General features: G+C 39.5%; 1 protein-coding gene across 1 annotated transcript; it reads left to right on the top strand.

The window, feature by feature from the left end:
* Positions 1-78: 78 nt before the first annotated feature.
* Positions 79-27,736, top strand: cds1 (CDP-diacylglycerol synthase (phosphatidate cytidylyltransferase) 1). Its single transcript, XM_068311634.1, has 13 exons — positions 79-421; positions 12,016-12,170; positions 14,776-14,872; positions 14,996-15,093; positions 16,115-16,254; positions 17,861-17,919; positions 18,873-18,955; positions 19,351-19,438; positions 21,275-21,343; positions 22,093-22,245; positions 22,509-22,628; positions 23,278-23,381; positions 24,097-27,736. The coding sequence occupies exons 1-13, from the start codon at positions 353-355 to the stop codon at positions 24,224-24,226; spliced, it is 1,365 nt and encodes a 454-aa protein (XP_068167735.1). The 5' UTR covers positions 79-352; the 3' UTR covers positions 24,227-27,736.
* Positions 27,737-27,846: the final 110 nt, after the last annotated feature.

Here is a 27,846-nt window from a genome sequence, read left to right as displayed (position 1 = left end):
TTGAACTTTACTTTGAAGGGTAGTACCGGAAGCTGTGTCTCCTTTCGCTCTCCTGTCGGTCGGTGAGCAGCAGCGGGGACAGGGACTGCGGTGATAAACAAACACACGCAGCAGACTCCACTGAGTCTTGTTGAGGTCTGTTGCAGCACTTTGTCATCACTGACCGACTTTCAGAAAAGCTGACCTTCACGAACCGGACTCTCAAAACAATTGGGATTATAAATCCAGGACTTTATCTGAATAAATAGCAGGATTTTGTCACCTCGTCCCTCCCTTCCTTCCTCCCTCCCTCCTTCACCCCGCAGTCGGCTTATGTGACACACGGACGTCCCGGCAGCGAAACGAGCGGAACATGATGGAGCTGAGGAGACGAGACCGGGGCGGGGGAGACCCTGACAGCACCGACAACACCAGCGACAAGGTGAGCTGCCCCCCAGCCAGGACAGGAGACCGCTTCCACCCAAACGTCGCTTTCGAAACTAGTTGTTCGGGTTGTTGTCAGGCGCTGGCTGGTTAGCGCTAGCAGGGAGCTGCTAGCTAGCTGAGTGGGGGGGGGGGGGCTGTAATCCCGCTGCGAATCAACACTGGGGGGGGGGGGTGTCAACACTTCCGCCGGGGTGAGGGTCTGCTCTCCATGTGGGCTGGAGACACTCATGTTTCAGAGGGAATCTCTTGTGTTGCCTGAATGTTTCGTGTGGAAGTTGTTTGTGTTGGTGAGTATGAGCAGGGGCGTGTTTAGAGCAGAGAGCCCTGCAGGGCTCGAAGCCCCCCCGGCATTGAAACTACATGTGTTCTAATCTCTGCTGCTGGGGATGACCTGCAATCAACTGCTGCTGCCTGACAAAACTCAACACGTGTGGAGTTTATAGTGTGAAAGGCTTGTTTGTATGGTGTTTATATCAAGGCACGCATATGAAAACAAACAAAACAAAAACAACACATCAAGTTATTTAATGGTAACAGATGTTTCATCAAAGTTTATATAAAAGTTACAAAAGTAGTCTTTAGCAGACATAAACAAGAACCAATGCAGTCACAGACTGCAACATCCCTTGACACCCCTGAATTCAAAATTTTACCCTGACCTATTTGCATAGGTCAAAGATCAAACCTATCGCTCTGACCTACTTTCATAGATCAAAAGCGTAGCTTTGATCCACGGTCTTACTCATACTGGCCCTCTCCCTCGTCTTTCTATCTCATCCAGTTCCTGAGTGTACAAAATTTGGCCTTGACCTAGGTTTCTCAAGGTCAAGGTCATCATCTCATTTTCATCCCCTTTGCCGCCCGAGTAATGTGCTTTTTGTTTCATCTTTCTATCTACAACTTTTGCGAAGATATTTGGTGGACTAACAGATGGATGGACTAATGGACGGACGAACACACAAACGCTGACAATTCCAATATTATATTTATTACATCCCTTTGAAGTGGGATGTAATAAAGTTTCAGATCAATGAATTAAGGCCAGATATTGCTGCTGTGTACTTTGATGCATAGCCTACAACAAAGCTAACATTAAACTTGTTAAACACTGTTTCTGTGATATTCTCATGTAAAGCATCAAGATAAGAACTTAGCTGCTCCTTTATTCAACCCGTGTTTGAGTCAAAACAAAAAACTGACCATCCTCTTCAAATTTCAATTATCTGTAAAGTTTTTGTGTTTGCCAGAACTTCATGAAGGTTAGTTGTTGGTTTTAGTCTGTTTTATTTGCTCCTTTACCATCATCGTTATCTTTGCTCTCACCATGCCATTTTTTTGAAATGTGCATGTCTAAAACCCTTAATAACGTTTTTCCTTGTCACGTGTGGTTTTCTATTTGACTATTCTTGTTTTTGAGAAACCTTTTATTTGAGTATTATGAAAGTGATCGACTTCACTTTATAGTTCCACTAAGATGTCCAACCAGTAAGTCCTGTAAGTCAACTCTTTTACCCTGCTTCCCTCTCATTCATGTGTGTGTTCATATGACTGAGCTCTTCTTCCAGAAGTGAGACAAATGAGTGCTAGCCTGTGATGTATGGGCATGTAAATGTTCACGTCTAATTCTCAAACAGTATTTAGTTTTAATAATGCTGATTTAACGTCATATGTATGGACAAACTTGGCCACGTGAAGCAACGTTTGTGAAGTCTAGAGAAACCGTGTCTGATATTAACTGGAGCCAAAAGTGAAATCTACGCGGCTATGAAAATGTGCTGAAATTTCTGAACAGAAAGTGAATGAGTGAAAAGAAGAAGCTGATCTCTCAAGCCTGAAGTCGACCAACTGATTACTGAAAATAAGTCATGGCGTGGTGGCGACATGGCAACATCTCTTTCACAACCAGAACTTGTTTGACTGCTTGAGGCTGGATACAATCCTCCTGGAGATCCTTTTTGAAAATTTCAAACTTCTTCTGCAAACATCTCCTAAAACACAAATTTGTTTTTTGTGATGTCTTTTCAGCTGGGAGGTCATGCATTCAATGCTAATCCTCCAAATGTCTGGCCTGATATGATCTTGTGAGGACATTTCTTTTACGACCAATTCTTCCTCTCTTGTGTGTGTTGCTAAGAGCTGTGACACAGACGATGTCCTCACACGAGTGTTTCCTCTCGATGTGCGCCAGAGGCTGGATTCGGTCTCTAATGTCAGCTGATTCATTGATTGCTGAAGCTCACCAAACAGCCCAGTCAATAGCAGCATTGACCGGGGGTGTGCGTCCCATGCTCGCACTTAAGGTTTATTCTCGTGTCTTTCACTATGTGTCTTTCTTTCCATCCAGAAGTGCATCCGGCATTCCATTTACTACACTTTACTATCACGTATCTCTATAGGTCTTTATGCTTCCCTGTAATATAATCAGTGAGTATACTTATATCCTCATTGTGTTCACGAGGAAATGAATGACGACCTATGACCTCATTTATTTTCTGCATTCTTATCTCAGTCTTCTCTCTAAATATCTGTGTGTAGTTGTTAGCTACTTAGTTCCACTTTGTACAACTGCAACTATTGTAGCTGTCCATTAGTATTAGGACGCATCAGAACCCTTGAGACTCCACTGAGCTGACTGTGTCATGCCTGTTTAGAAGCACTCCATTGACCAAGTTATTAATGTCCCCTTTTTCTTGTTGTTTGAAAAGAGTACAATCCAGATAGATATTGTCCCCCGCCTCGCGCCCTATGCCAGGTGAGATAGGCTCCAGAAAATGAATGAACAATCCAGATAGAATGATTAATAATCAAATAGAATATGCCATAAGTTAACTGTTGATTGATCAATAGATCATTTGTAAAAAAAAATATGTTACACAGTATATATACAGTAGAGTGTATATATAAAATACAGTAATGAAATTGTAACGGAAGCTTTTGAGAAATAATCATTAAATTAAAACTCATACACAATTTGCAGTGATCACTGTAAAAAGAACTTGGGATCAACTTTATTTCTCTCACGCTTAAAATTTCATTGCTAGATGAGTATCCTTGGCAAGTCCGCCATCATTAGTGTGCTATTTTTATATTTTAGTGATTCATCTGCTAGTGTGAGTACTAGCGCTGACTGTGTTTCATTCTTTTGGTGAAATTTGAGCTAGGAGATGTGCTAAAATTAGTCTGTTTCACTATTATGAATCAGTACTCCAGCAACAACCCAGAGGTTGTTTTTATTTAATTCAAATTAGTCCTATTTTCAGAATTAGCAGAATTTCTATTTTAATAATTTTCGTAGAAAACTGTGTTGACCAGTCAGGCTGCGCGGCAGCTGTGATCTCAAAAAGTATTGTGCAATGCAATAAAATGCTTAACTACACGCTCCTATCAATATGTCAATAATATTGGGGCAGCACCTGAAATGAGGAGTGCAATAGTGTGAATTTAGTTACCTAGAGTACGTTTCTTCCAGATTGGACCATCTAAGATTTAAACCCAGGAAAACAAAGGATTGTGTCAGATACAGTCTGGAACGCTGCATAATCTGACAGAGAAGATGTAGTTTGTAGTTTTTTCCTTTGTAGATGTAGTTTTATCTGTCACCTAACAGCCTTGTTGTTAAGTTAAATGAAGTAATGATGTCCGTCATGTTTTTATGACAGATTAGTTGCATCATGGGGAAGCTTCTTGTGCAACACACTCAGTCAAGCGCCACTGGACTTCAGATAACGTTGTTCAGCGAACTCGTCCTTCTGGAGACGCTGCTGCTTAAAACGGATTGACTCATTCTATGGAAACACGTCAGCCACACAGCGTGTGTGTTTGTTCCCGGCTGCTGTTGACTGTGTTCACTACCTGTTCTAAATCTGACATCTCATTAGGGTCCCAACTTGTTCGACTTCACCTCAACTGAAGTTTACAATTGGTGAGCAGTTATCCTCCCATGGCCTCCTCTATGGAAGCACATGAAGAGAACGAGATTCAAACAGATATGGTGATGATACAGTGAACTCTCTTAGTAACTGATTATTTAGTTGTGTCTCCCCTTGAACCTTAGAGTCGGCTGATCTGGTGTACAAAAACAACAATTTAATTTACAAACCAGACCCTCAATCTGAATCTTAATCTTTTTTGAACTTCACTCTAGAAAGGTCAGTTTGAAACGAAATAGCCTTTCATTTTCCCAGGTTTCATCATCAAAATAATAGGAAAGGAAATAGTTCTCATAAAATCTTCAGATTGACCACTCCTACCTCTACTAGTCACCCTTCAAACAATCTGCTGTTCTCCTGCCTCAGTTTAGGAGGTCTGGATCTCCTGAAAGTGTCCATCTAGACATTATAATACACAAGTGACTGGGGATGATAGATTGTTAAAGGTTTTTTACACATTAAGCACATTAAGAGCATTTCATTGGAAGCCTGGATTGGAATTAAACCAAAAAAAAATGTAATTGTGTAGATGAGTATTGACTCTACAGACAGAGATGCTTCCTCTCTGCTGTAAACACACAGTGAAGAAAAAAGTGAAAGAATAATGATCATCATTATAAATACCTCGATACAGCCAGAAAAGGTTCCTCGTGTATTTAATGTGCCACGTTTTTAAAAAAAAGGGAGACAACAAATAATTTAGTTATTTAACATGAAATAATCCTTATCAACAAGAATGATCTTAGATTTTTTCTGACTACCTCTGAGTGACCTAATTTATTTCATTTTATGTGTGACGACTCAACAAAATGTTTTTTTTTCTACCTTATTTCAAACTTGAGGAAACAAACTGAATATCTGTGAAGCGCAGAACTCCAAACTGAAAACCTTTATCATTTCCTGTTGTTTTGAGCGTATTGATGGTGTGCAGACTGTCGGAGGAGAAAACTTTGCTGGCCTTCAGTACAGAGCTGACAATGTTGAAACCAGTATTGTTCTAAATATGACCTTGTGATGGACGATTTATATTGAAAAGGAACAAAACTTCTTCATTGCTCTAAACGTTGTATGCACAGCCCTGACTTCGTATATTGTGTGTGGAGTCAGTCTTTGCAATAATTTTTCAGCATACATACATATCCAGCAAAGTTTTTAATTCCTGAGCTGATGGGCTTCACACCATTGCCCTCTCTTCTTGTCCCCTGCATACTGGTGCTGTTAGGAGCTGGTCGTGTGTCTATATGTTGGTTGACCTTGGCCGGTTGTCTGCCTGCCCACTGGCCGTCTCCTCGGCCTCCAGCAGCATCAGCAGTGTGGATAGCGGTAGCAGCAGGCGTGGACACAGTCTGCTGGCCACAGCCTCATTCTGCACGGCTCTGCAGTCAGTACAGCAGACGAGCTTTCACTGCTCCAAACTCTGGCCCTGCGTTTAGTTAGTAATCATTTTTCTGTTGTCCAGTTTGTTGAAATGTAGTAGGATTGAACAGATTTTAAGTATAAATAGATGCTGCTCTGAACTTCGAGGTTTCTTGAAATTTTAATGTATTGAATTCACATACGTCTAAAACTGGAGACTGAATGTCTTTTAGTTCTGTCTGTGCTTTCTGATACCGGTAACAAAACTAATTTAATAATAATAATAATAATAGATTTGATTCATATAGCACTTTAGCGACTCAAAGCGCTTCACAGGATTCATTATTCATTCACTTCTCATTCCCACTTGGCGATGGGATGTTTAGCTACACCTGCCCTGAGGCAGACTGATGGAAACGTTGGCAGCCAATCCGCACCAGCGGCCTCTTCGACCACCACTGAAACATTCACACGCATTCAACACACCCAACGAGTCCCTCAAGGGAGGCAAGGAGGGTAAAGTGTCTCGCTCAAGGACACAATGACAGATGAGCTGGGGGGTCATTGGACAACCTGCTCTACCACCTGAGCTCCTGCCATCCCAGATTGCTGTTTTATTTAATAACTCATGCGGACACCAATTATATTTTCTGTTTTTTCCTCAGTAGTGGCTGAGAAGGTGATGACCAAAAGCCACAAAACCCTGCAATACCTGGTCTTGTCCTGTCCAAGCTTGTCATTATGTTGGCTTTCTACCAAGGAAGACAATAATAAAAACCAGCATGCCGTTAAACTGGCACGCTAAAATGAAAAAAGTTGAAATACCGATGGTTGAGATGTAGACCTTGAGCAGAAATAATTTCATTTATGAAGCAGACTCCTGCTGAAATCAGCAGCACTACTTCAGGTCATCATCCGTGCTGACTGGTTTAATGTTCACATGTAGGTCGTCCTCTCCCCAGGGTCTGATAGCACTGCTGCTGTCTGCTGCTCCGAGCCTCACCATTACCTACATGTTTGTTGTCCTTAGGTGAGAATGCCGCTGTTTTCGTCCACAAAAGCAGCTCCTCACTGGTTTTTCTTGGTGTGGATAAATCCCATCTGTTCATTGCTTGGTGTCCAGTAACAGAACAATCCCCACTTTTTTAGATTAACTTTTTGATGATGGTCACGGTTTATTTGTGGGAAGTGAAATTTGCGGCCTGTGCTGATGATTTGAGCCAAGAAAGTCTCCAAAGTCCTTCAGCTTCTTGACCAGATTGTCATCATATTTTGACATTTTATGGTATTTTTCAAGTTTTTTGTTGTTTGAAATAAGTTGGAAGTTTGAGATATTTGGAAATATTCTGTTGAAGGTACTTCAGAGAAAATGAATGTTTAATCTGTACGGAATATGATGAAAACAACTAAAAGATTCAGGATCATACATTACTGGTGGATATGTGTTATTAAATTTGCTTCACGTTTGTGTTGTTAGGACTGTCAAGAGTCTGTAGAGGTCAGTATCAGTTCTAAACGAGAATCCCGACTTCAGTCCAAAATTGTTTTTCTTTGTTATTCATGCAGTCATAATTGATTTTTATAATTCACTGCAAAAATGGAAGAATCAGACAGGAAAAGGGAAATTGTCAGCTCAGTTGTCATTGATTTGGGCTGTTTGATTAAAGCATACTTATTGTTTGCTGTTCAACTCCTCAGAGAACTTAGTCAGCCGGAAAACGAGTGAGTTTCAAGACTCAAAGCAGATTACTTCTAATACTACTTTTCCTTCAGTTCAGCTAAAATGTTCATGATACAGAAAAGCCATTGAATAAAACTAAAGTACTCATCGTTTTACCTGAACCCAGAGCTCAGATGGTGTCAGTAGTTATAGCGTTACCTAATGAGTGCACAAGTTGTATCTGAAAAAACTGCTGCAACTTTTCAGAAAGGCAAATTAGTGATTACTGTAATCTTTTCTAGGTATTTGTTTGTTGATAGAAAAAAACCTTGCAAATTTTTATTAGCAGTAACCATGTGATGATAGATTGTTCATTGTTAATTAATCAATTCAATAAATAATTTATGATTTGTTTGAATATAATGCCAACATTAATGTATTCTGGTCACTGAATTGTTTTGCTTGAAGAGCAAAACAATCAATACTATCAATACCATGATAGTAAACTATCAGTTTACTATCATATCATTATCAGAAATGAATAATCAATGTTATTTCAACCAATCACTAATCATTTCAGTTCCACATAGAGATTGTCCATTGTATGACTTTCATTTTGCCGACTTTAAGATTGTTTAAGAGTGTGCCCTTAATAAATAAGTTATTGACGGTGAGGATGAGGATAGAGACAATAGAAGGGTAGAGCTACAAAATAGTCATGCTGACTCCATCTGTGGACAATCTGTATAAAATCAGTGGATTCTCTAACAATTTTTGTACTTGATCTGTGAGCACCCTTTTTCTTGTTTTTCTCCTGACCTGACAGGTTTCAGGTGCTCAGGTCCAGGACTTGTTTGACCTCAATGTACAGCTTGAGTTGCAACCACACTGATTTGCAGGATAATAAAGGCTTAACTATTTACACTCTGGTTTTGAATGGTTTGTTAAGTAAACAAAACATTGTGTTTGACAGCTTAATTACAAGCTTGACTACATTCGCATTATATTACTGAGTCCATAAAGCTGTGGTTCTGCATGTAAAACCTCAGGTGATGACACTTTTGTCTTTCCTCACTGGACAGGAAGAGTCAGTGTAATGTAACCTTTTCAATGAAACCAGATTGACAACATGCTGTTGGTCAACGGTCATTGGCTGATTGAACGTTTTTCTTGTCTGCCAGTCACTTTATCAGCTAACAAGCTAGTGCGAATGCCTTGATACCATAAAACGGTCATGTGACACAGAAACCTTTGGTTTGAAGTAAAATTCTATTCAAATGGAAGGAATTTCGTGTTTCTTTTGGGCAGTGCTGTTTACTTTATAGATAACTGAACTGAATCTGGTTTGAAAAAGTACTGATTATAGCGGTGTGTGTGTGTGTGTGTGTGTGTGTGTGTGTGTGTGTGTGTGTGTGTGTGTGTGTGTGTCCTTGTTTGTTTCGGCATCAATGAAAACAGAAATCAGATATTCTCTAAATGTTCCTTTTACGCTAACACATTTACAGTATTTATAATGACTTTTATTCTGTGCACACAAAGTCATTGTTACAATGTGTGTATTTTTCGCAGAATAATAGTCAAGATAACTGTGAATACAGTTGGTTATTGTTTGGATTTAAGATTCTGATTCTGCTTTTTGGTTCTGATTCTATGACAAATACAGCAGAGAACTGTATTTACAAAAACTATTAATATACAAACCGTTCTGTATGAGTATATTTATTATTTCTGACTCATTAATATACTTATTGTGACTTTCTACTTATAGAAACTTTACTTTATTCATCTATGAATAAATGTGTTTGGGTATTTGCATCTGACAGAGTTTAGATTAGTTTGTTCAATTATAACTTCTACTTCTTGCCGTTGAGAGGATGAGTGTTTAGTTGTCATCTTATTGGTATCAACAGACACGAGGTGCTGCTGACTGTTGACTCGGGGTTATATAAAAACTAGTATGAGGCAGGTGATGGAGAAACATGTCAAACATGATCACTGATTTGTACTCCGTGAAGGTGTTTAGCCATGTGCATGCTCTTTTGTACAAAGTAGATTTTGCATACATGTTGGACTGTTTTGATCCAGTTATTTTCAAAGTGAAATAAAGCCACACTTTAGGACGCTGCTCGTCTTGGTCCGTCATGGAAGCTGAAGGCACCGATCTAATCTGTGAGGCAGATTCTACGGAAGCTTTATTCCACCACCACAGAAACTGAAACTTGATAAGCAGAATCGAGATTAAAATTTCTTAAAGGTTCTGATGGAAACAAAAGTTTTCAATTTGATAAAAGTTCTCAATGCCCAATTCTGTGAACCCATACCTTATTACACAAGATCAGTTTGGTCATCAAGGTTTGACCAAAATTCCTGCATCTTCTGCAGGGACACAACCAGCTGTGCAAATTTCAACAATTGTTTCCGGTCATCAGAGCTCCATGACCATTAAAAGTGATTCTGGGAGGCTATGGCACTGACTACCTCCTGAAGGTCATTACACTTGTCTACAGTGACTCACTGCGTGGAGAAGTGTGTTTCCCTTTTTCAGTCAGTATCTGTAAGTTACCCTGCCAGAAAGGACCCTGGAGCGTTCCACTGTTTCATTCTTAAGCCTTCAATGGTTCTCATTAAAACCTGAGTAGAAATCTACAATTACATCTCCTCTCTCGTGAACTCTCAACCGACTCAAGTGACCCCCGGTGTATGAACCCCAGCCTTTACTTTCAGCGCTTTACTCGCTAATTGCAATGTCTGGTCAGGGTCAGGGGCCTTATTTCTAAATGAAAGGGTCTCTATGTAACTTCGAAGCCCCCCTCTTGCCATATTTAGAAGCATTTGTGTGTAAGTAGCCATTAAAGGAAAAAATGTCTATCTCTCAAGCGAAAAAAAAAAAGTGAAACTTAATCTCACACCATTGGTGCATAAGCTGTGCAGGAATTTCACATGATTTTAGAAATAGCAACTTTGATGCAGAAAAAGCGTCTCCTCTCATTTCATTGTTACTTGGTAGAGCGTTACTGATGTTAACTCAAGAACACAAGTGTTTGACTTTACTTCTAGCATTTCACTGGTCTTACTTATTAATGTTGTTAAGAGTTCCTGAGATCAGGTCTGCAGAAATGCTGCTAAATCTGAAAATACATGTTTGCCGACTGCTGGCAGCACATTTTGACCTCAGTTATGCAAGCATGTTCAGTTTCAGGGGCAGATATATTTTTTTTGTACGCATCTCTTTTGACTACTATATCTTATGGTTTTTTTTTACTTTATCAGTTTGCTGCTTGAGAACATCTTTGACTCGTACTTGATCTCCTGGTTTAGCTGTACTGGACTGATGAAACCTTTCACACACTGATCCATAAAAGCGATTTAAAATGCAAACATATTGAGTACCTTTGCGCCAGAGCAGGAATTATTGGTGTACATTGTTCATAGACATGAATGCTAGTGTGACTGTTTTTGTTTTATGTGAGCCTGTGATGAACTGCTGACCCCCCCCCCCCCAGTTATGGGCAGGAACGAATGAATATGTTTTACCACTTATGCTGATTTTAACACTGGTAGTCACTGGACCTGTTTTCAGAGATTTGCATTTTCAGTCCCCAAAATGCTTCTCCTGTAGTAAAGCTGTGGTATGTCAGGTAGGCAGTGGATCGAAAGCAACAGGTTTCTCTTGTTCTTCAGGTTTCACTCCGGCTCTCTTTAGTGTTCTTTCTTTTTAACATTCACTTCTTTCCCTTCATTGGTTTTATATCTTTTTATTTTGCCGTCCATCTCTTTTTTAATGTTTGATTTTTTTTTATCATTCCTCCATTTCTCAGTTTTTGTTTTTTCCTGTGCATAATTTTTCTCCTGTTGTTTCTTCCACTCTGGTCCTGTCATTCTCTTCCTTGTGTTTTTTTTTTTATTGTCCTCCTGCTCATCACTGGTCTTTGTGACCTCCTGCTCTTTCTCTCCAATCCATGTATTTGAAAAAATTTAAAGCAGTCAGCTGCCTGCAGTTAGTAGGCATTTAAAAGAACCATGAATATATTTTGCCATGTTTAATGTACGTAGTTGGTTTGTATCTGGGAAATATTTTGAATATAAGCTGTTATAATTGTAACTTTTTTTTTACGGTAGTTAGATCTGGTTCAAGAGTTGAGCCTCTAAATCTCATTTTGTGCACTTCATGTGTCAGTATGCAAGTGGTGAATAAAATCAATTTAAAATCTGCAGTATTACTGAAAAGTGCTCCATGAGAGATGTGGAGACTTAAATAATTTGTTAGAGCTTTGATTTTGATACCTGTGAGTCCTCATCTCATAGCTCTTGTTGAATTACAGACACTAGTTGTACACACATGCAGTTGTACACACACTTACAGACTGTCTTGAATCTCAGCCAGGTTTGGAGCAAAAGCTTCAATTCTGTGGTTTTCTCCTCCTCCCGGCGACAGGCCAAACCCTAATTAAACTGCCTTCTGTCCAGTCTTATGCCTCAATGTTGTCATTTGCATTTTAAAAGCACTCATCGTAAATATCCTTTTACTTTGCAGGGTAGTGCTGCCTGCAGTTCTCTTCTCTGGACGCTTCTCTGCTGTCTTCCTTTGTTAACTGTCACTATTATAACAGGTCAGTATTTGAACGTCTTTGTTTGTGTTGGCAGGAAGCCGATGGTGATGACAGGCTGGGCCTGCAAGGGGACACAGAGGGAGAATGCGATGGTGAAAAGTCAGACACTCCAGATGTTCCTCTTTCCACTGCAGACACTGACAACACTCCTGAATGCCTGAACAAAGCCTTGGAAGGCCTGCCGCCCAGGTACACACTGCGGCTGACACTCACAAGAGATGGATGGGGACACATAAAGTTTGCTCCTGAGGTGGGCCGAGAGGTTGTGTAGGAAGAGGATTGTAGCCCATCAAGCCAGTCTATGGCCATGGCTTATGCTTATGCTCCATTTAGTGCCTCTGTATAGAAGTTTTGGGTTTTTTTTATTTTAGTAAGATTGTAGCAAGCCATTAAAAACTAATTAACAGTGGCCCACTTGAAATTTCTGTGTGCAGCAGTTACTGTGATATCCAACTAAAACAAGTGGCTGTTTCAGCTTCACCATCCCCCAAACTAGAAAAGCTGTTACAGGCGTAATGAAGCTGACTAAATTCATCTTTGTTAACATTCCCATTACTTTATGCTTACTAACATGTGTTTGGTCCGAATTATACATACATTCATCTTCTTACTGCTTCATCTGCTGCAGCGGGTCGCAGGGAGCTGGAGCCTATCCCAGCTGACTAAGGGTGTGAGGTGGGGGTGAAGGTGTGGAAGGTGTGTGGCCTCCCAAGTATTGCAGGATTTATACGTTATTTGTTGGGATAAATGATGGAGGAAATATGATAGTTCTACTTTTTACAAACTAATTATTTGATCTTTGCCATCAACTTATTTAAACGAGTGTCTCTTATAGAGAACAGTCTACATGTAGAGACTTATATGCTATGGTTAGAAGGAAAAACTGTTGTCTGAGTACATCTGTAAGTAAATTCTTTAAATTCTTTCCATTATCATAATTACTTTTGTACTGTTCTTAAATTCTTGTGTGGGGAAATGCCTCAATTTACACCTGTCGTGTGTGTCTAGGGCTGAGTCAGTATTGATTTCTACACTGATCAGCCATGATATTAATGTTAATATTAATAATAACATCATCATGGGCTAGTTTTCTCTCCCCAGAGTCAGTGAGCCCTGATATCCCCGACCGCGTTGCTGGCTCACCAGACTCCTTTTTGAACCCACTGTTGGTGGATCCTAAACACTGTAGAGCAGGAGCATCAAACCAGACCTGCAGATGCTCTGACCCAGTCACTAACACACCATGTCCCGCTGCACACATAACACACAATATGCATTCTGTAGCTTTCACCAGCAATGAAAAGGAACACGTTTATATTGAGATTATGATTACTGTTATGAGTTCAATGGTGTCTCAAGACTACTATTATTCTCAAATCCTTCTGTCAGTCCCTACTGGTTCCAGCCAGCGGTCAGCAGTGTGGCAAATTAAACAAGGCCCTGTCTGATGTCCAGATGAGAGGTGGAGAATTGTCCACTGATTGACATCCAGGTCACGGGACTTAAAAGCTCACAAGGAAGGAAGCACTAATCCCTGCAGGTCTGAGCACCATAAGAGCCGGTCTGCTGCTGAGATACTGTTGGATAAACAGACTTCAGTAAGAGGGAGAGATGGGGGGGGGTGCAAAGAGAAGAAAATAAATAAATTATGGGATCAAAAACTTCTGTTTTCCTTTTTTTAAGTGAACCGTCATCCCTAAAACAAAAGAGGCATAACATATAACCCTTCTTCAGTCGTCCATCTGGATTGAAAAGGAATCAGTGAAGGGACCTTTATGCCTCACATATTTTATTTTTACCTTCTTCTAAACATTAACATTAGTTTAGCTGGTATGTTAGCTGATATTGGTATGGATTGGTAATCGTTTGCTAATGTGTTCTGATTGATCAGGTTAGGACTTACAAATGATCGTGACAGGCTTCCTTTTCATTCCACTGAATCACCTAGAATCTTTGCAATAAAGACCGTAGTGCCTTAGTTTTGAGAGTAAAACCGGAGCTTGTGATACGTATGTTTATGAAAATGTTGCCACATAAATGTCTGTTTTAGTCTGTGTACTTATGAAAATGGATGTACTGTATCTGCTGCAAACAGCGTCAACGCCCACTCGCATATTTCTGAAAGTTTTTTATGTTGGTGTCGACATTCGCAAGAGGGCAGTGAAGAATCAAATGTTTCAACACAAACATGGTGGGATTACGACAATGTTTCTAATTTAAAGGTGGAGATGAGGAAACAATCTCGGGGGTCAGTGCGATTTTTTTGTTCATGTGCACATGTGATGTGCTTAGCTTCAGTTTTATGCTAAACTGCCCCAAATATTTCTGGGGCAGTTGCTCCATTTTGTCTGCATCTCCACTGCCATCTCAGAGGTATAATAAAACACACCTCCATCACACCATTATTACGATTATACAGAATATCAGGATTGAGTGAAGCCATACCAATCCTGCCCTGTAAACGGGACTAGAGAGAATGTGTCCATAGTGCTGATCGGAGACAGCAGCGGGTTTTTTCATGATGCATCTGTTTTCCACCCTGACTCCTGTGCAACACCCCTTTGTTTTGCTTCCAAACAGCAGGCAGTGCAGCAGTTCACCTCACAGCAACATCACTGCACCATGTGCTGTGAAAAACATTCCAGAGGACTAGGCCTCAGTTCAGTAATACTGATAAAAAGATTTGTGTTTAGATCTTTGTGATCATTTTCATTGAAACTCTAATGAAGTGATATTTAATAAATGACAGTCCTTTCATTTTGATGTATTAATTCTAAGTTTCTTATTGCCGCAGATGGAAGAACTACTGGATACGAGGGGTTCTCTCCGTAGCGATGATTTCAGGCTTTTTTCTTATCATCTATATGGGACCTGTCACTCTTATGTTAGTGGTAAGTGATGATGATGGACACTAAATATGAGTCAATGCATCTAGATTAAATAGTGATTTGTGGTTTACTTCTCATGCCTCAGCTTTTTTTTTTAATCCCATTTCTGCTTTTCATCTGACTTAGGTCATGACTGTCCAAATCAAGTGTTTCCAAGAAATCATCACAATTGGCTACAGAGTTTACCGATCTTATGAACTGCCCTGGTTCAGGACACTAAGCTGGTAAGAGAACAGATTTCACAGTGAAGAAGAGATATAGTGTATAAACAGAGTATTGAATATTTGAAATGCATTTCTATTCAGTTTAAACAGGGACCTTTACAGATCTACCTGGAAAACAACGGTGCTGTTTGATAATGGATTATATTTAATTTGGTTGAAAATTGATCACTCTGTGATTACAGTTTTCTGCTTTGATATTTTGCATGATTCTGAATCCACTGGGTTGAATCCATTTTCTCCACAATTTATTATCTGTGTCAATAAAGATTTAAAACTCAAATAATTTGTCCATCATGATACAATCTGTCATTTTAATGTTCCCTTCAGATTTTTCTCTTACACAACTCTTTGTGAATTGACATTTGAAAGTTGAATATAGATTTTATTTAAAAACAAAAAGAAGAGAAAACATAGAAGTTTGGTGAACTGTGTACAGGTATAAAAGAAATTCTAAATCTCCCACCCCTGCTTTCTCATCTGGGCTAAGGTTACCCTGTAGGTTACCCGTCCACTGTGTTTTAAATCTTTATATTTTTCTAATAATTTCTTTTGCAGCTTCACTTCGCATTTTATCTCAGCTTTTCTACTAGTGAGCAAATCAGCTTTGCCTCCAGGTCGTCGCTTTGACCACACATCACCACCGCACTGGTTGAGTTGGGTTCTGGGTCACCTTTGCATTCACACCCACAATATGTGACAGCAGCTCTGCTCAGCCTGGAGCAAAGATCACTGCCATGCTGGAAGCAAATGAAGGCTTAGAGGGTCATTGAAACGTTCCCGTTTCACCAAGGCCTTCCGACATAACAACTTCATAACAGCTTCATGTGAACTCACACAAGGACATACTGCTGGTCTGGGTACAGCAGGGAAGAAACACCACTAGAACTTTCAAGCCAGTGCTGCAAACAACACAAACATGAACACAAAAATGGTCCTACACCCAGTGTATACGTTACATAACAATATGACTGCACGCTTAGAAAAAGAATATGATGGTTGATTCCTTCTAATTTTTCCTCAGGTACTTCCTGATTTGTGTCAACTATTTCTTCTATGGTGAAACTCTTGCTGATTATTTTGGTGCTCTGGTTCAGAGGGAGGAGCCTCTGCAGTTCCTGACTCGCTATCATCGCTTCATCTCTTTTGCTTTGTACCTCGCAGGTGGGTCTCATTTTCTAGTGAGCGTGACTGCTGTAACTGAAAGCACACATGTCCTTTGACCCCTCTGCTCCCACTCACGTTTTCCTCAGAAGTGGACTAGATTTCAGCTGACAGTGTGAGTGGAGAGTAGAGCTGAGCTGGAGTTCATTAAAATAGACTAAAAAAGAAAACAAGAAACAAGGCAGTCAGGGACTGCAACATCCCGCGAAGGGTAGGTCAGGGTACCCTGAAAGTAGTACATGACAAGTGCATAGCTTTGACCTCTCAGGGTAGGTCGAAGCTATGCACTAGCTTTGACCATAGATCAAAGCTAGTGCATAGGTAGATCAAAGCACTAGCTTTGATCTATGGTCTTACACTGGCCCTCTCCCTCGTCTTTCTGTCTAACCCGGTTCCTGAGTGTACAGAAGTTGAAGTTTGACCATGACCTAGTTTTCTCAAGGTCAAGATCATCATCTCATTTTCATCCCCTTTGCTGCCCGAGTAATGAGCTTTTTGTTTAATCTTTCTATCTGCAATTGCAAAGATATTTGACGGACAAACGGACGAACGAACACTGACAATTCCAATACATCACCGCTTTGAGGCAGGACGGAACAACTTGAGACTTCAATCCATACATGTACTGATAAAAGCATTTACAATGACATGAGCTCTGTAGCAAAACGGCAGCCTGGCTATAAAGCCACAGACACTGAGCTGTGGCTTTTCAGATCTGTGTTTTCCTTCAGTTGTTTGGTATTAACATATAATGTTGAGAAGATTACGTACTGCTTTTGTCACTGTGATTGATGACTATAGTTCTTTAGTTATCTATCCAAATGAGAAGTGATCATAATCTATCAACAGTGTTCTTATTTTTTATAGCAGCTAACCTCTCTGGTTCATATTCTTCTGAGTGAAGAAAACATTTATTATTCAGCATTGCTGACTAGTTGACTTTCAGTCAACCCTCTCTGGCGTCAGGCTGCGGCCTGCTCACTTCAAATTAACATCTGACTCGAACACAGTTAAAAATCTGATTGGCAAAAGGACAAAACCACCAGATCTTTGCACAAAAGAACTTTCAGTTGTCAGCATGTTTCATACACCTCCCTAAACACCTAAAGTTATGTTCTTTTATTTTGTGTGCATTTTTTATCCTCCACCACAAATACACTCATAATGGCTTCTGTCCAGTTTGTGAATCTTCCAGAGCGTACTTCAAAAACTGTTTCATATTTTGTCATAAACTTTCTACACACCAAATGTAGAAATACAAGGATTAAAGTGATGCCTTTTGTTATTGTTTTCCTGTTTCTTTAGTTAGCATTTTATGGACACTCTCTTCGGATTTTCCTTTATCTGAACTAGAAAGCTATTTCATATGTTTAAAAAAATGTGCATGGTGTCAACATGTTCTATGAATTATAAAGTTTTGGTTAATATTTGGAGAAATGAACTTTTTTATTTAGATAGAATAGCAATTCATGGGGTCAAATTAGATAACTGTTAAGTCTCTCTTGTATGAAATGCATTCTGAGTATTAGATGCTTGTTTAATTAATATGCCTTCAACTTTTCAACTTGGATGAGACCCTGACAGCATGTTGTCTACTTTTTCACAGGTTTCTGCATGTTTGTGCTGAGTTTAGTGAAGAAACATTACCGCCTGCAGTTTTATATGGTGTGTATCAACCCAGTAACCCTCCTCCTCTTCTACACACCACTAACCTTGCCCATCCTGTTCCAATGCTTGTTCCTTTACTTCTATGTTGTTCAATGATTTCAAATCTCATTTTGTGCTCTGATGTTGCTGTGTTCTTATTTGGACACATATTTTCTCAGACCTTGCCACCACAGTGGGTAAATGCTTCACATTTATTATATTATTACTCACAGAAAGTTCACATTAATCTAAAAATTACTGCAGTGACTCCAGTTTTATTTGATTTTGTGCTTTGGTTTAGCTTTTTCTACCCACTGTGGCGACTGTACCAACTCTATCCAAAACAAACCACTGAACAAAACTAGCTTGATTATCATTTGAAAATGTCCCCACTGTGAGAATAATAAAAGGATTATCTTATCTTTATTCTGCATCATTTACTAATTAGTGTTTTAGATTGCTTTTACTTTTTGTTAGTACCGGTATATAGACAGATTTATTGAATGCACTTCAAGGTGAGTGCACCCTAGTACTAGTTAACCACATTATCATTAACCCAAAAGTTCAAAAGTAATATCTGGTTAACGTACGTACACTAATATTAACTGACAAAGGAGCCATTTTCCACTTGAATGCTCAGTTTTTTCCATTTCTATTTCTTTAGTATGATGTTTTTTTTTTTTTTAGCTAGGTTACATTTTTTATCATTTTGCATTTGTGTGCTCAAAAATCTAGAAACTTGTCCCAAAAAAAAACTTTGTCAAAGCTTCTCCACATCCTGCCTGCTCTTCTCACCTTCATACACAGTACTGTATGTTCTTATGTTTTGGAAATGCGTATCATCTCAACTGCGGTGTGGCTTTCTCATTCATTTGCATCATCTATCTGTTAGTTTTTAACACGAGCCTTCGGCGCAGGTGTGGCTACATTCCTGTACAGTGACACTGTGGTGTTTGTGTTTGCCATTCCAGTTTGCTTGGACCCATGTGACCCTGTTGATTGTGGTAACTCAATCCCACCTTGTCATTCAGAACCTGTTTGAAGGAATGATCTGGTAAGCAGGATGCAGACTGACCAGAGGAATCCTGCTTTGTAGTCACTGACCATCACATGTGTCATCACAAGGGTTCTCGCTGTCCCGGTGGTCTCCACATTGGGTTTTACAGTTAGCATAGAGCAACAGGAAACAACATCATTTAACAATTAATTCAAATAAGAAACCCCTTGTATATAAATAAAGCGCATTGTCTTTGAATCGAACAATCTCTAAAGATTAATTCAACCGGATTCGTAATAATTACTTAATACTTAATAATTATATTTCACAGTATTTATAGTATGTTGACACTCTAGATTACACATAGATTCTCCCTCCCAGTCACAGATTTTGGCACATGGATGGTGTAAGTTCCTCCACCATATCCTAACTTTGTGGAAATTTCTTCTCAGGTTTATTGTCCCGATCTCCATCGTCATCTGTAACGACATCATGGCTTATCTTTTTGGATTTTTCTTTGGGAGGACTCCGCTAATCAAGGTAATCCATTTTGTAGCAATGAAACGAACTAGTTAAGGTGGTTAAGTGCCTGATCAGTTTGCTTCCCAGACACCTCCTTTTAGAGGTCTACTGTGTCTGTCCAACAGAGAGGAGATTTCAGATTCCCATGCTTACTTTGTACAGTATCAGTATTTGAAGATCTCCCCCAGGATGTAACTGGAGCGATATCTGGGCAACTGTTGTAAGACTCTGAGCCAGCTGGCTGTCAGAAAAACATGTGGACAGATTGAGCTTGAGTGTTTCCTTACGCTCTGCTATACGAGATCATCTAGTGCAGTAGTCCCCAGCCCCCGGCCGCAGACCGGTACCGGTCCGTGGGTCATTTGGTACCGGGCCGCACAGAAAGAAAAAATATTTTACATTACTTCTGTTTTATTTACTTCGGAGTGTGAAAGATGTTTTATTTTGAAAAGTGACATCTGTGCGGAATGACACACAGACCAAGGCATGCGTCTGTCCCCCTTGACAGGTTTTGGTCACGTGAAAGGTTACCCCTAAATTAAGAGCCCACAACCGCGCCAGTGTATTGGATTAAAATCTAGGCAAATAATCCTGCAATCGTAAACCCTGCTTCCATTTCCAACTTCCTGTCTTTGTGAAGCGGGATTTTCTGCAGTGACCGTAAAGAACATCAAACTGCGAGTCGAACAGGTGTCCTAAACACACTTCAGATGTCCTTCTCTCCCGTTACCCCTAGATCAGCGGTCCCCAACCACTAATTCTCATTATTGCAATTATTATTATTTGATTGACTTGTTCACCCTTTCATTGGGAATGATCAGTATTTCTCCTACATTGAATGCACTGATTGTAAGTTGTTATATTTCAAAACAAACCTCATCAGTGCAGTCACTTCAATGGAGTTTTTAATATAATATGTATAATATAATTATTTCTCACATTTCGTTTACAGAGATGTTGATTATCAATGTATGAAAAAAAGGTTGTTTGATGTCTGCATTTTACATAAAACCACTGTGGATGATTTATTATTAGACTACAGCCGTCCTGACGTCATTAACGATTATCGAGCAAATGAAGGCCAGTCCGTGAAAATGTTGTCTTAGATGAAACCGGTCCGTGGCGCAAAAAAGGTTGGGGACCGCTGATCTAGTGCATTCAACTCTGTGTAGACTTTCAGTGTTTCAGTTCAGCAAACTTCTAAACTCACTGAGATACAGGGATGTAACTACACCTCTTACAAAGGGAATGATTAGGGTGTCTTCTTCGTCTCCTTTCTTAAATGAACTGAACCCTGACCAGAACATACAGCAGTTGTCCAGCAATTGATAGACCCAGACTACAAAATTGAGAACAAAACAACACATCACCAGTAGGTAAAGTAGATGACATTCTGCTTCTAACACCATTGTTAGAAAAAAAATTTAACCTGGGGGAACACAAAATGCCATGAAATACAAAGTTTTAAATTAACCCAGTCCAAAAAACCCAAAACAAAACACTAAACTCACCTGTTACAGATTCAAATGTGGGAATGCTAATGTTCCGTTTTCTTAAATATGTAAAATAATTCAGGTCACTTGGCAGGAGCCGGAGAACATGTCCTGTTGCTATGGAGATCTTAGTTGTACTGGTTCAGGTTTTTGAAAAGTTTGAGCAGAACTTTATTTGTATATGGCAAGCCTTACAGTGTCCTCTTTGTCGTAAAAATGTAATATTCTGCTTTTTTTTAAACCTGATGTCTTCGAGTGGAAAGACTTTATTACAGTTACGGTGTTCAGGCATAGTTGGTGCTGTGGATGAGTTCTTTTTGATGTCAATGAGCTTCTGTTTCTGTCTCCAACCCCCCTGCAGCTCTCCCCCAAGAAGACCTGGGAGGGCTTTATCGGAGGTTTCTTCTCCACTGTGGTCTTTGGCTTCTTTGTGAGTAACTTCACACTTCATCTGCATTTACCACTCATTCATGTATCAGGCTGTTTCCTTTCACACAAATTTACACAAGGCAAACAAAATTCTATTATGTTAAGTGACTCTTGGTGAGAGATGCATCACATCTGGACACGTACATTAGAGTGGACCGTGACTTATATTCCAAATTTTAATAAAGATAAGAAACAGCCTTTGTCTAATTTTAAGTTCCAAGTTCCAAATTGAGACCAGTTCCAAAACTCAGATGCAATTGGAATGTTAAAGGAAAGAAATCAAAATTTCAGTTCTGCTTTTCCATTCCTAAATAAATTTCATTCATCTTGAGGTTCAGTTTCCTTTGTGGCTGCATGGAGCTTCTGTGGTTTCCATCTCTCAGGTTGGATGGGCACCGTCATGGACTGCAGGAAGTGGTGCTTCAAAGTCCAACTTTATTTGTCCAGAAAAGTCTGGTTTCGCACGCCTGTACCAACTTCACACAACTTAACACGAGTGAACACAAGAGAACCGTGTTTGACCTGTTGCACTAGTCTGTTTCACAAGCCTCACCCCCTCATCACAATTAGACAAGTGAAGATTAAACAACATATTTTTGGATCTGGTTTTGATCCGAAAACCCAACCCAACTTATTTACGTTCCATCTGGTGGAATTTTTCAAAATGGTATTTGCACCAAACCAGTTCAATTACTCCGACTCAAGAAGAATTGGAGGCTGATTTTGTCTTTGTGTTTCTCTTACCCGTAGCTGGCCTACCTCCTGTCTCAGTTCCAGTACTTTGTGTGTCCGGTTGAGTTCAACAGCGAGATCAACAGGTTTACCGTTGAATGTGAGCCTTCTGAAATCTTTGTGATGCAGACGTACACCCTTCCTGCTGTGGTACAAAACATACTGAGCTGGGTAAGATTTTGACCTTGTCACTGATTTACATTTAAAATCTTTTGTATTTGAGATCCAAAGAAGCAAATGCCATACCTTTGTTGAAAGTTATTTACTCTCACAACCTCTGTTCAACACATTGAAATGTCGATGTTACGACAAATACCTGCATATTATTCTTGCTTTAGTACAGTTTAGGTGAAGTCTTCTAAAAATGGGTAAAGAGGAGCTCTGATCTAATCACATTTCAACATGTGTTCCATTTTTCTTTGTCTGTCTTGCAGAAAACAGTGAACCTGTATCCCTTCCAGATCCACAGCATCTTCCTTTCATCCTTTGCGTCTCTCATTGGGCCTTTTGGCGGTTTCTTTGCCAGCGGCTTCAAGCGAGCTTTCAAAATCAAAGTAGGGGACATCTCAGTTTCTCCCTCATTTTGTCTTTCGTCCAAACAGTTTACTTGCTGTTAGTTTGATTTTCCTTATTCTGGGTCATTGTCTTGTTTTTTTCTCATTTTAATATGTCATTCTGTGTTTGTTTTTCCACCGAGTGAAATTTTAACTTAAATCTTTTTTATTGGTGAGATTTCTGTACTTGTAACTTTTAATTGAGACACGTGTGCATCTCTGCAATCCGGACATGAAGTTTCGACCACGACATGTTTACAGGCAGTTTAGGGAGATGTTTGAATGCAATTGAAACCATTTGAAGCACTTCAACTAAAGTGAAGAGCAAAGAGTTCACTCGGTGTATAAGCTGCTATGTCAAGTCAGTTCTCAACACCTGAGAAGCGTAATGGTTCTGTGGTCATTGCTTCTGTACTTTGCTGACTGCTTTTGCAGTACATTTCTTCCTAGTGTGTGGTCGACTGGTGGTCCATATCACATGACGGCATTGAAACACCAGAGCAGCAACAAACAAGGACACATAAGTGTTATGTAACATATTAGATGAGTGAAAACAATAAGTAGACAAAATGAAAGGCCATGCACGGAAATCTTTTGACTGTTACCTGACTTCTGATGTTCCGATGCCATCCTCTCTTCTCTACTGCAGGACTTTGCCAACACCATCCCTGGCCATGGTGGCATCATGGACCGATTCGACTGTCAGTATCTGATGGCCACCTTCACACACGTCTACATAGCCAGCTTCATTAGGTGAGAGGTGGAATGGAGGCTCAAAGGGAGAAGTATTTGTTTGTTTGTTTGTTTGTTTGTATATCAGTTCTCTAAGCGTTGGATGTTTGTGAAAAAAAAAGAGATTTAGGAAGACACTAATATGTAAAGAAAAAAAAAAGGTGAATCCTTTTGGCTCCATCAGTGTTCTCAGCTTCTCAAAAAAAAAGGCAACATTATGAATATTTCTGCAGTAAACAGTTCATTTTCAGGTTTTTGTCTTCAAAAAAGTAGCCTGACTGGCTTGGATAACACTGTTTGCATGAAAGAGCGTCTGGAGAATGCGTAAAACACCTTCCAGCAATAAAGATTATTCATTAACTGGTTTTGACCGGTTTTGTTCTGATGACATAGAAATGTAATGTAAAAGTAATGTTTGAGTTTGGGCCATTCAGGAATATTTGTGGAAACATAAAAACAACTAATTTCCAAATAAAGAAAAACGTTCTTTCAAATTCTTTTAATTATAGATCAGTTGACAGTAAAAAATCTTTTATTGTACTCATCAGTAAGAAACAGATGCACAAGCACATTGTCCCATTGGCTGTGGTGCTGACTTCTATCATGTCACCTTTGCCTGCATGTTCCTTGACATGATTTAAGGTTCTGTTTCTTCTGTTCATATCAGGAGATGCTCTGTTGGTGTGAACAGAGAAAACATTTCCAGTGTGGTTTATGTCTGATTATTGTGTTGCAGGGGACCGAACCCAAGCAAGGTGCTGCAGCAGCTGATGATGCTTCAGCCGGAGCAGCAGCTCAGCATTTTTCACACTCTGCACTCCCATCTGAGAAAGAGAGACATACTGCCCCCTGCTGCTGACCAGTGAATGACTAGAGTGTGTGTGTGACAGTACAGAAATTTTATGTAAGCATGCACACACACACAAAAACGCACACTCTCTTAAATATGTGGGTATGATGTGAGAACGTAGACCTCTTGCAGAGCTTCCATCATCATCATCCTGGTGCTTCATTCATCCATATGGAGTAACCCAATACAAAAAACACTCAAAACAACCCCCCCAAAAAAAGAAATCTTTTGCTATCCATGTGGACCAGCGCATACACAACATGACTTCCAAGAAACTGGCGGTCTCCATCCTGCAACCGCGTTCCCTGAAGACAGAATGTCTTATCAAACAAACGGACCTTAAAGCACACGGCTCTCTCATCGCAGTTTGATGGAGGACGAGCAGTTTGTTTGGGGGTAGCACATATTGCACTGAAGTGCTGAAAAGTGGATTTATGAAGCTTTAACCAGCATAAACTTGAACCCAACGTGATCAACATTGGACCTGAGGTGCAGCAAACCGACTGTGGACAGTGTTTCTGGGTTTAGGATGTGGGTGAAGCAATGATGCAGCAGAGTTGTCAAACATAATCTACGCACTGTTTTATAGACGTTCCTAACCTCATCACTAAACTTGTAGCATGTACACAAGTCCTGTTGGGGCTTCTGCTAAACTAAGCCATGTTTATTCTCTTCTTTCACAGTGTGAACTTGTAGCTTGAAGTTGTCTGTCAATATTTAAATAACTCACACAATTCAATTCAGCAAAAATAGATTGTAGGCATGTTAATGCAAAAACTAAAGCATCAGCAGTCAAGTTTGTGTATTGTATATAAATTATATTAGAAATATTTAGCTGAACAAATACTAAATACTGTAGCTACCTGTAGCTACCTACGGGGTAAAAGAAAAATACTTTAAAGCTTTTAGAAAAAAAGATCTCCTTTATAGCCTTTCGCATGAACCAATTAGAGTTTTAACAGAGAGGTAGTTGTGGTGAGAGCTTTCTGCTTTAGAGGATGTCTTTTCATGAGACGGTAAAAAAAATTGACTTAGTTTGACATTAGAAAAAAAAAACTACATGTGTATCATTCCATTAGAGAATTAGATTAAACGATCAATACCAGTCTTGCATGGTGCCAGATGCCAGGAGGTGAAGAGCATAAAAAACAAAAATAAGAAAAACAGCAAATCTGAGTCTCACTGAAGCCAAGCTGTAAACCTTTTTACCTATATTTTAAAGATTTTATTTGCATACAATGCATTTTGGCTGTCACGAAAAACAAAAATTCACATTGCATGAGTCTTTGATGATCCATTAAACATGGATGCTACATACTACGTTGGAATGTAAATGCCTGCTATTCTAAATTTATGACCTGGTATCCCCGTTGTCCTTGATAAGGGGTACCAGAATCCCACCAGAATCATATTGTAAAGTTTCGGTGGAGTCAAAATTTAAGTACTGTAATCTGAATTTTTAAAAAACATGATTGAAAAGCAGCAGCTAGACATTTCTGACTCTTACAACTACCTGGGAGATACATGTTTCCCTCCTTTTTAAAATATGGACTCTGCTTTTTGGTGCGGTGGCTCTGCAAGGCTGTAGCACTAAAGTTTTAACTTTGACTAGAACTGGTGACTAATTTGAGTAAGGATCTATGAAGAATGACAGTCAAGCTGTTTCCCCTTCGTTCCAGCTGTTATGCTGAGCTCGGCTAATCACCTTCCAGCTCTGGAGTCCATACGAAACACAAGACTCTGATTTGGATCTTCTCATTGATTTATGGGACAGAAAGCTAACTAAAGCATTTCCAAAATTGTCAATGTCTGTTTTGTAATGAAATCCAGTGCTTCCTTTAATGTTATCCATCAATATCATTTTTAGCACTAAACAGAGGGGGTGAGGTGAGGAGATCAGAGCACTCCAAAGGTTCCTACAGCCAAGAACTTCATGTAAAACTGTAAAATATTGCAAATGATGGACTAATGTTAAATGATTCATCTTTGAATGTAGTTTGTGATAGAAGGTGCTGCCAGTCATAGTGAATGATTGGACTACATTTATAGCCTCTACACACTGTAGAGTATATCTGCATACAGTATAAATATTACTGTACTAACTTATGGTGGCTAATAGAAAATCCTAATACTCTGGATTGTGGTTTTGTTAGAAATATTTTTATTTTATGCAAGTTGCTGTTGGTTCCCTAGAATAAGGGTCAGATAATTTAATCTACATGAAAAGCGACGCATGTAAATGTAATCTAATGCTCATCAGCATCGCAAATCAATCGATGTATTGGGACATCTTACGAGGCTGTAATCACTACTTTTGCAGCCGTTAGATTCTCTGATTGAATACAGATCCTTTCAGACAGAAATATTTAACAAAGCACTGATTAACTTTTCTGTTATCGGAGAAGCTCCAGAAACTGGATCCAAACAGTCGTCTCCTCCCTCCTCTGAAAGTCTCTCTTTGTACTGAAAGACGAGAAAATGGAAAGACAGTTTGGAAACGGGCTGGAGTGTTTACGCTTTGCAACCATGGCCTGTGCAATGTGTGTTCTTTTCACGTTCATCAGTTTTCGGATGATGAGGATGTTCTAATTTATTTGTCCAGTTTGTTACGTTTTCTCCATGGAAGTGCATTTTAACATTTTCCCCATTTGAGGTGAATGGGGGTGGGGGTGCTGAGTTTATTTCTGGGACCAGCTTTATTGCACTGTAAACCATAAATCTAACACTCAACCTTCCCTCTGCTGAAAAACATACTACTGCTTTAAGCCTTTTCTGTATGTATCTACCCTAAGTACTGAACAACATGAAGCAAAGCATGCAGACGTGTGCACAGTGACCTGACCAAAAACCAACACAAACAGCTGCTGGTCAAACTATTTAAGCTTACTTTATTTTTCTGGAGTCTAGAGTGTGACACTGGAACGGTTCCAAATCCAAACGGTCCGTCTGTCAGTCCTCAGGCTGATCGGTTTGTTACCAGACACACAGCAACAACCAAAGGAAAAGATCCAAATAGATGACATTGAACTTTCATTGGCAAAAGAAAATCTTAACGTGTTGGAGTATTATATGTGAACTGAATTACTTTATGCATTGTTGATTAAATACACTATTTCACTGACTCCCCCAACCTGACAGGTGTAGTTCAGTTTAGATCAAAGCTGTTTTGTGGACTCAGAGCTATTTTTCTTGATGTTATGAAGGTTAAACACGTGCGGTACATGATCGTAAAGATACGATAGAAAAAGCTACTGGTAGATTTAGTTGCCCAAATGTCAGGTAATGAAACACGGCAGTGTGGTTTTCTTATCTTTTTAATTTATCATTTTGTGTATATCTTGTGTGATTTGCTTTGAGCAAAATTGTTTTCTAATGGAATATAGCTTTTGGAGTGGTTATGATTGAAATTATATTGAGTAAGAATACTATTAATAAAGGGGCAATACAAAGTAATATATAAGCCGCATATTGATATACCTTGTAAGGGATATTGTAAAGACGTTTACTGTATGGAGGTGAATAAAGGCTTGTTTTCTTTAAGCCGTCTTATGTCGAATTTGTTACATCCCTCTTCAAAGCGGCGATGTATTGTAATTGTCAGTGTTGTTTTGTTCATCCGTCCGTCCGTTCGTCCAT

Source organism: Antennarius striatus, chromosome 3 (genome assembly GCF_040054535.1).
Source record: "Antennarius striatus isolate MH-2024 chromosome 3, ASM4005453v1, whole genome shotgun sequence".
NCBI lineage: Eukaryota > Metazoa > Chordata > Actinopteri > Lophiiformes > Antennariidae > Antennarius > Antennarius striatus.
Note: the sequence above shows the minus strand (reverse complement) of the source record. Positions and strands in the feature narration are given on the sequence as shown.

Coding starts and splice junctions, on each gene's coding strand:
- cds1 (XM_068311634.1), top strand. CDS start 353: ATGATGGAGCTGAGGAGACGAGACCGGGGCGGGGGAGACCCTGACAGC. Junction 19,439..21,274: donor GGAGGACTCCGCTAATCAAG/GTAATCCATTTT, acceptor ACCCCCCTGCAG/CTCTCCCCCAAGAAGACCTG. Junction 21,344..22,092: donor CTGTGGTCTTTGGCTTCTTT/GTGAGTAACTTC, acceptor TCTTACCCGTAG/CTGGCCTACCTCCTGTCTCA.